This window comes from Erpetoichthys calabaricus, chromosome 13, assembly GCF_900747795.2.
Source record: "Erpetoichthys calabaricus chromosome 13, fErpCal1.3, whole genome shotgun sequence".
Taxonomy (NCBI): domain Eukaryota; kingdom Metazoa; phylum Chordata; class Cladistia; order Polypteriformes; family Polypteridae; genus Erpetoichthys; species Erpetoichthys calabaricus.
This window is the reverse complement of record NC_041406.2, coordinates 129,376,205-129,386,012: the sequence shown is the minus strand read 5'-3', so window position 1 is coordinate 129,386,012 and position 9,808 is coordinate 129,376,205. Positions and strand designations below refer to the sequence as shown.

The following is a 9,808-nucleotide window of genomic DNA, read 5'->3' as shown; positions in this document are numbered from 1 at the left end:
GCCACGGAGACCTGCCGGCGAAGGACGCTTCTGTTTCGCAGGCATGGCCGACTCTGTCCTCGTCCTGAGGGCGATACGCGGAAATGCAAAATCCTTGAACTTAAATGGGAAGAAGCTAAAACAAGTCCCCGTGTCGCTTGAGAAACTAACTTCTCTGTTAAGTCTACAGCTGAAAAATAACAATATAGCGACGTTACCCGTGGAAATGAAGGCCCTGAACAATGTGAGTTTGATTTGCTTGCTAATCAATCAGCTGATCTGTTTATTAAGCGTACAGGCACAATGAACGGCGTGTCCGGAGAATATCGAGTGTTTTCTTAATTGGTGTTTTCGCAGCCTTATAATTTTTGCCACGTGTAAGAGCCAATAAGCAGAAAAACGACTTGCTAAAAAAAAAGTATCGGAAGTAAATGCCATCGCTACGAAAAGCACCATTTCCAAAAAAAAAAAAAGTACAGTTGCCCCAAAACAAAACATGCTAATTTAAAATAAATTTAAATGCCAAGCTGCGATGACTTCTGTATTTCCTGACTGATTTTTCTTTAAAAGTCTAAAGATATAAGTTTTACCTTATGTTCTTAAATGTCTCCTGTGAATGTGGTCAGTAGGCCCCCGCGTGGTTATCCTTTCAAGTGTCGTCTCCGCTTTACGGTAAGAAAAAAATGAAAACGCAAGAATGAAGACAGAGGACGAAGCATCGCAATATGTACCGTCCGTCCATTATGGAAACGTTAAACTAGTTCAGGATAGCAGGTGCTGCAGCCTGTTCCTCTAACACTGCGGTCGAGGCAGAGCCGGATGGAGCATCAGTCCAACTAACTGTAAACTGGAAGACTTGCAGAGATTCGTGCAAACTTCACACAGACTGCCCACTGCCTGGTCTCAGGGCTTGGAATTAAACCAAAGGGCTGGAGCCAACGCTGACCAGAAGCTCCCTTTTAGTGGCCTTACAGAGGGCTGTAAAACTGATCTCCACATAAGTGAATTTTCCACAGTCGAGTTTATACATAAACGAGCTGTATATACCCGGCGTTGCCCGGGGCAGAAGTAACCTAATCGGTCAAACACTTACATATATACCAAAGTAAACCTAATCGGTCATCCAGCTTCATCACATATAGAAGAACAGTTCCTCAATCTTTTCTTTTTAATGATTGTTAACACGCATAATGTTTGTAAAATCATTCTGCACATGCATAACTGTTTGACCAATTAGGTTCGCTTCTGTATATATAAAGCTGTTTGATCGATTAGGTTTGCTTTTGTATTTATGTAACTGTTTGACCAATTAGGTTTGCTTATGTATATAGATTAGCTGTTTGTCCGATTAGGTTCGCTTCTGTATATATGAAGCTGTTTATCCGATTAGGTTCGCTTTTTTTATATATGTAACTGTTTGACCGATTAGGTTTACTTTGGTATATATGTAAGTGTTTGACCGATTAGGTTACTTCTGCCCCGGGCAACGCCGGGTATATACAGCTCGTTTCATATAAATATAAATTATTAAACAGTAAAATGTTCTTCTGTAATTTGCTACCGTGGCAATTTGTGTGTCTGTCCAGGATTTTAAATGACCTGTAGCTCGCAAACCGTTGCACCTATACACTTGAAATGTGGTACACATATAGTACGTCACGTCTACTATCCGCTTTATGGGTGATGATTGTTTTAGTCTTTTTATCTTTATTTTATTTTATTGTACAATGAAGTCCTATCTGCGCACAGCAGGGCAGCCGTGGGCGGATGCGTATGGTGTATTCACTCCATGTTATCGTGCATTGCGCTGTCACTGGTATTTTGATAAAAGAATTTGAACAACATATAAGAAGCGTATAAATTATTAAACAGTAAAACATTAACATTTAAGAAGTAAAGTTACATTAAGTACTACTGCTGTGCCTTCGGGTATACCTCATTTTTTGTTTGCCCATTACATGCTTAAATGTATAAATTTTTTGGTGCACCTACCCGAGAACACGCGACATATAACCGAGCGTGGGAGAAGCATGGATTTTAAACACGCGTTGAGTTGATGTGCTGGTCTCCCTCGTGAAATAACTGGTAATGTTTGACTAAAATCTACAGCGAGTAAAACGACATTAGCTCCTATTTTTTTTTTTACGATCTCTGAGATGTTGCTTTTTTCGGTTCAAGGCTTCATAAGCTCTTTTATGTTGTATGGTGTACTTATCCCAAACCATCATCTTTGAATGTTGCAAGACTTTCGCCTTGTATGTAGATCGGAGTAATTACATTCATTGCATTCCTAGTCTGAATCACAATGTGATTGTATGGGTGGTTACCTGGCACTGTAGGGTTGCCACCCGTCCTTTAAAATACGGAATCGTGCCGCGTTTGAGAATTAAATTGCGCGTCCCGTTTTGAATCAATACTGGACGGGATTTATCCCGTATTTTTTTTATAATTTTTTTTTTAAAGCAGCGTCTCATGCAAATCATCCCACACGCATTTTATGAAGATGCCTCCTTTCCTACTTTTGATTGGGTAATACTTGATGTCATCGTTAGTTTGATTGGTGTTTTTAACTGTCCAGTGAGTAGGGCGTGTCTTTCAACCGTAAGCAGATTTTTTGCAGTGGTATCACTGACCTCGACGACGGCGACGTTATACGTCAAAAATAAATTACAATAAATGACGATTTTAGCGATACTTTATTACGACGGCGGCTACATAGACACGATCAAATAAAAACAAAAAAATCAAATAATCATTCTACATTTTCAAAACGTCGAAAAAACGACGGAATGAAAAAAAGGCCCACCCGACGACCCACCCATTCCATTTTTATATATATAGATGTGTGTAGCTGGGTGTATATGTCTGTTTACATGTGCACATAATCTAGACATCTGGCCATCCACCCGTCCATTTACCCAGGGCCAGCGCCACCATTAAGGCGAATTAGGAATTCACCTAGGGCACAGATCATAAGGGGGTTGGGGGGGGGGGGTTTGAAGAGACCCAGCCGCAGGGGTTAGCTACCAAACATTTGCAAAATAGGGTGCAAATAACCTATCACCAGCCCAATTTACATTTTTCACAGGGTCACATTATATGTCAGTAACATCACTCCTAAGGCACAAACTCACCCTGGATGGGATGCCTTTTTACAGTACATAGATGTACACTGTGCAGTGCCAGCTCCATCGTGGCTTAATGAACTAAGCCATTAGAACCCGCCAGTGTTTCAGGACTTTGGCAATTTACACAGCAGAGCTAATGACAAATTTTTTATAGAACTTTTATCAGCTTCTGTACCACTGAGTCCGATCTCACAAAATGTTTGCTTAATTAGCACCCACAGTGTCCTCTAAAAATAGTTTTAAAATTAGCTTGCTAAGTGATGCACCCAGGGAGGTGCTGGGCACCATTTTCTAAACAATACAGAACCTTACTTGAAAAACATAGACTCAGTACAACTGTCTGACTCCCATTAACCCAATAATATTGTTTTAAATTGGTTTTGCCTTCTAGCAGTGTTTGGTCTCAACATCTGACAAGCTACAGAAGCACTTTACTGGTGGCTTTTCAAATCCTAGGATGCACAGCACTGTTTACACTAAGTATTCTTCTTTCTTTACTTTCTTTGGTTGCAGGTTTGTGGTTTTACTATTGTTTTAGCACTGTTTCCCTTTTACATACATCATTTTCCATCTTTATTTCAGCATTGGGTTGATGTAGATTTTGGATACATACATATACAGTACTTGTCTTTACGTTTCTTCCTTTATTTTGCAAGTATAGTGTATTGTCTTTCTAGTGGATTTAGAAAAACGGTTTATATAAAAAGACCTCAAGGCAGGAGTTCTGCTTAATCAATGAACTGATCATCAAATGCTTTTCAAACTTGGCATTTCTCCAATTGCATATTTAATATTATGTATAACTTTTTTATACTACTGTTATTATTATTATTCTGTATTAGCATTAACATGAATCATTTTTTAAATTATTGAAAATTACAGACCCTTTCGTCCAATGCAGCAGTCATTTGTGTGGTTTGCATACACATAAGGATATATGTGTATACAGTACTACACACACACACATATATGGGCTTCAAGGAAATTTTAAGTTTGTAAAAATGATTAAGTGAGCAAGAAAACGGTTTTGAATGGTGATTTGCACTTTGTAATTTTACACTTGTAAAGAAGGAAAAAAGTGGACTGTCCTCAATGAGTGGGAGGTGAGCTGCTTCCTCAAGTTGAAGAGTTTAAGTATACCGGGGTCTTGTTCATGAGTAAGGGGCAGTGTTCTCCCCAGAAATTTTTTCCAGCTGGGTGGCATGAAAAAGTAGCCGGGTGGGGCGGGACAGGGAAATTTGGTGGTGGGAAAAATGAAATGTGCACTGTTTTATTAGTTAATTATTATTAATTATTTTCCAATGCTCAATATGACTTCCTTTTTTAAGGTTTGACACTTGTGCCAGAATATTTTTTATTAAATTTAAGAAGTATCCAATTCAGGATCCTGCAACCCTAACAAAAATTTTAAATAACAATTGTTATGACATAAACCAAGAGGCACTAGTATTGTCGCTGTTGGGAAGAAAAGTGAAAACAATGAAAAAAATTAAATATTCTTCAGAGCCAACTTGCATATGCAGAAGGTGTCTTCAGTTAAATATTTATTATTCTTTTCTTCCTAGAAAAGGAACAACCCATTTCTTTACAGTGTTCGAACAGCTTTTCAAACAACATTGTATGTGGCAACTCATTTTTTGCCAACCAATACATGGATCTTAAAGCTCCCACAAAGGCATCTCTCTGTAAGTTATTTAACACAGATACAGAATACAGATCTTTCAGTTTGACCGATTCCAGTTTGCTCTAGTACACGCTTTCCTAAAAGGTCAGTAGAAGACTCAATGTGTGTTTTACTTTTTTCATGGTCCAGCAAGCTTTCTTTTCGAATTCTTGTGCATGGCACGTTTACCCAATGTAACTCCCACCTTGGAGGGTGTTTGCTTTGAATATTTCATGCACAGTAAGCACCACATGCCATTTTCTTTGACCATTAGCCAATCAAAATCTTTAAACCATTGTTTGTTTATGCCGGATAAGCGGTGCTTAGATTTATCAATTGGCAGAGTGTGTGCTGAAGAGATTTCCCCCGATGGACCAGCTTCTGCAATGTCTTTGTCTGAAATTGCCACATGAGGAGTTGACGCTGCACCTTGATTAGTTCGTGGCGTCTCTTTTCTGAAATAACTGAGCAATGTTGTTTTCTGAACCTTTTTTGCTCATGTTGGTAAAACGTTTGGAAAAAATTAAAAGTACCTATGAATAAGACTTTTGAGTGGGAAAGTGAGAGTCTGTTGGATATTCAATGCACACTTGCACTACGGCAGGGCAATATATGAACAAAAAAGGAATGGCAGATGGGTCACTTTAACAAAACTACGGAAGGGCCACGGTGAATGAAAAAAAAATACCGGCACATTGAAGAAAAAAAAACTATATGTCGAGAATAAAGTCGACATGTTGACTTTATTCTCGGCATTTCCACTTTATTCTTATAGTTTATTTTGTCATTAAAGTAGAATGTTGTAAACTAAACTTCATCTTAAAATCAATGTTTAATTTACTAGATTTTCTCAAACCCCGTCATAAGGTATTGTAGTACATTAAATGCTTTGTGTTAAGTGTTCCCCGACCGAGTTGTTAATCACTACGCGCTTCTTAAACGGATTTCCTCTTGCACTGAGGAGGCACCTGGAGGGATCACCGCACAGAATACAGTCACTTCATGACAATCCTGCTCTCTGAACATTTACAATGCTAAGATACATACTTGATAACATTTTCATGGTGAAATGCATTAAAGCAGGTATTAAACATGCACGGTAGTGTGGCAGTAGTGCTGCTCTCTCGCAGTATGGGGTCCCCAGGTGTACGTTCAGTGTAGAGAACTTTATGGCAGGTGTGACGAGGCTCCAACAAACTGGATGTATGAATGGGTATCGCACAGGTTTAACTTAAAAATTGTGTAAATGTTGGGTTCGCGATCTGGTGGTCGGAGAGACGAACACAGAATTCAATGGATGTTCTTCTGAACAGGCTTTCTTTATTGCATGCGTGCTGTCTCTATCTGATGTACCAAAAACCCAATTCCTGTCCTTCCTTTTTCTTTCTCCACATGACCAATTACCACATGATAACACAAAGCATTTCATGCGCTACATAATTTATGACAGGGTTTGAGAAAATCTAGTAAATTAAATATTCATTTTAAGATAAAGTTTAGTTTACGATGTTCTACTTTAATGACAAACTACACAAATAAAGTGAACATGTCGACTTTAATCTCGAGATAAACGGCGAGAATAAAATGGAAATGTCAACTTTATTCTCGACATAAGCTAAGCAGCACTACACAGACTGCACTGAGAACAGAGACGTCACTTCCTGACGTCCTTTTTCTGATATCTGATAGGCTTTTATTTTTTTTATTTTATCAGTCCTCCTCTCGCCCGCCCATCTGCACATCCTCTTTGCTTGTGAAGTGCCGCTTCGCTCCCGCTATTAGCATGTACAGCCTCCTCTCGCCTGCCCACCTCTCCTTACTCCTTGCTACTTTAATTAAACTGCTTCGCCCCCGCTATTACCATGTACACCCCCCTCTCGAAAGCCCACCTCCTCATACTCTTTGCTTGTGAACTCCGCTCCGCCTCGTCCCCGCTATTAGCTTTAGCACCGAGTGATTGGCAACACCCCATCCCGTGCCTCTCCCCTCGCAACTTGCGATCCTACTTCTAAAATATTTGCCTTAATTTGCCTATTAATAACCTACCAAGCTTTAAATGGCCTCACACGGACTGCATCAGTGACCTCCTCCATTACTATGCTTCTGTTTGCCCACTAAGGTCCTCTGATTCTTTCAGTCTTGTTGTGCCCAACACTAACCTGCACTCTATGGGTGACAGGGCCTTCAGCTGTGCAGCGCCCAGACTTTGGAATGACCTCCCTAAATTAAATAGATCAGCTGACTCCAATTCATTCTTTTAAGATACAACTTAAAACTATTTAGATCAGGAAGGCCTTTAACTTAACTTGACATTCTGCCTCCTCTTTCAGTCTTCCTTTCTGTCCAGTTGCTCAGTATAATTTATTTGTGTGTTATGTCACAAGTGATGTTATTTGATAGGCTTTTCTTTTAGTATTGAATTTAGTATTTTACTTTTTTTGTTCTTTATGAGACTCCGGGAAACTATATGAATAAAATATTATTATTATTATTATTAGATTATCATTAGCTGCAAGCATTGGTAGTGCTGCTATCCTGCACCAAGGAGACATGGGTTTACATCCTGGGCACTTCCAGTATGGAGTTTGCGTGACCTCTCTTTGTCTGGATGAGTTTCCTCCAGGTTCTCCAGTTTCCTCCCACAGTCCAAAGACATGCAGTTTAGATGGATTAGCAGTGCTGTTTTGGGCTGGCACCCTGTCCACGTTTGTTTCTGCCTTTCATCCAGTGATTATTGGGGTAGCCTCAGCTACCCCGTGACCCTGCTCTGGATATAGTAATGAATACACATTTTGTAAGTAAAATGTACTTGGTTCCAAAATACTAAGTCAAATAAACATTCTGTGAAGCCCCAGGCACGTACAGCTGCCCTAATGCGACACAGAGAGGCAGGCCGCAAGTTCAGCACACAGTACATGTCTTATTCCTCTGTGGGGATGCGCTTTTCTATTGCTTCCCACTTCTCAGCACAGTACGTAGAAAGCTAACAATTACAGCAGTCCCTTTGCCTCCAGTCCTCCATACAGGCTTTGTCATTCTTCCTCCTGACTCTAGCTGTTGAGTAATGATGAGTTGCCCCTTTTATAGGACACCCGGAAGGACTCCAGGTGTCCAACGACCTTCTTCTAGCAGCACATCCAGGGTCCCCGGGCCTCAGCAGGGTTGAGCTTCCATGCCTCAAACCCATGGCCCTGCTGTAAGCCAAGGGGACTGCCCTCTATCGATCTGGGGGAGAAAATGTCCCGAAAAAAGCTGTCTCCCCTGGTCCTTCCATTGTTGGAGCGTCCCGGCTGGCAAAGTGCCCCAGCTGTTTGCCACACTTCATTTGCCTAATATTTGTAGTCAACTGCTTATTTTCTTTGACATCATTTTTCAAAGAATTGCAAAATTCATCAAAACAAATGCATACTTACAGTGTATCCTGAAAGTATTCACAGCGCATCACTTTTTCCACATTTTGTTATGTTATAGCCTTATTCCAAAATGGATTCAATTCATTTTTTTCCTCAGAATTCTACACACAACACCCCATAATGACAACATGAAAAAAGTTTACTTGAGATTTGTGCAGATTTATTAAAAATAAATAAATAAATTGAGAAAGCACATGTACATAAGTATTCACAGCCTTTGCCATGAAGCTCAAAATTGAGATCAGGTGCATCCTGTTTCCCCTGATCATCCTTGAGATGTTTCTGCAGCTTAATTGGAGTCCACCTGTGGTAAATTCAGTTGATCGGACATGATTTGGAAATGCACACACCTGTCTATATAAGGTCCCACAGTTGACAGTTCATGTCAGAGCACAAACCAAGCATGAAGTCAAAGGAATTGTCTGTACACCTCCGAGACAGGATTGTCTCGAGGCACAAATCTGGGGAAGGTTACAGAAAAGTTTCTGCTGCTTTGAAGGTCCCAATGAGCACGGTGGCCTCCATCATCCGTAAGTGGAAGAAGTTTGAAACCACCAGTACTCTTCCTAGAGCTGGCCAGCCATCTAAACTGAGCGATCGGGGGAGAAGGGCCTTAGTCAGGGAGGTGACCAAGAACCCGATGGTCACTCTGTCAGAGCTCCAGAGGTCCTCTGTGGAGAGAGGAGAACCTTCCAGAAGAACAACCATCTCTGCAGCAATCCACCAATCAGGCCTATATGGTAGAGTGGCCAGACGGAAGCCACTCCTTAGTAAAAGGCACATGGCAGCCCGCCTGGAGTTTGCCAAAAGGCACCTGAAGGACTCTCAGACCATGAGAAAGAAAATTCTCTGGTCTGATGAGACAAAGATTGAACTCTTTGGTGTGAATGCCAGGCGTCACGTTTGGAGGAAACCAGGCACCTCTCATCACCAGGCCAATACCATCCCTACAGTGAAGCATGGTGGTGGCAGCATCATGCTGTGGGGATGTTTTTCAGTGGCAGGAAATGGGAGACTAGTCAGGATAAAGGGAAAGATGACTGCAGCAATGTACGGAGACATCCTGGATGAAAACCTGCTCCAGAGCGCTCTTGACCTCAGACTGGGGCGACGGTTCATCTTTCAGCAGGACAACAACCCTAAGCACACAGCCAAGATATCAAAGGAGTGGCTTCAGGACAACTCTGTGAATGTCCTTGAGTGGCCCAGCCAGAGCCCAGACTTGAATCCGATTGAACATCTCTGGAGAGATCTTAAAATGACTGTGCACCGACGCTTCCCATCCAACCTGATGAAGCTTGAAAGGTGCTGCAAAGGGAAATGGGCGAAACTGGCCAAGGATAGGCGTGCCAAGCTTATGGCATCATATTCAACAAGACTTGAGGCTGTAATTGCTGCCAAAGGTGCATCGACAAAGTATTGAGCAAAGGCTGTGAATACTTATGTACATGTGATTTCTCAGTTTTTTCATTTTTAATAAATTTGCAAAAACCTCAAGTAAACTTTTATCACGTTGTCATTATGGGGTGTTGTGTGTAGAATTCTGAGGAAAAAAATGAATTTAATCCATTTTGGAATAAGGCTGTAACATAACAAAATGTGTAAAAACTGATGTGCTGTGAATA

General features: G+C 40.9%; 1 protein-coding gene across 1 annotated transcript in view; it reads left to right on the top strand.

Moving 5' to 3' along the window:
* The window catches only part of lrrc69 (leucine rich repeat containing 69), a 65,326-nt gene continuing 55,518 nt past the window's right edge, over positions 1-9,808 (top strand). Inside the window, exon 1 of the mRNA XM_028817785.2 lies at positions 1-223. Within this exon, the coding sequence (XP_028673618.1) occupies positions 44-223 (180 nt within the window). The 5' untranslated portion in view covers positions 1-43. The remainder of the gene's footprint in view (positions 224-9,808) is intronic.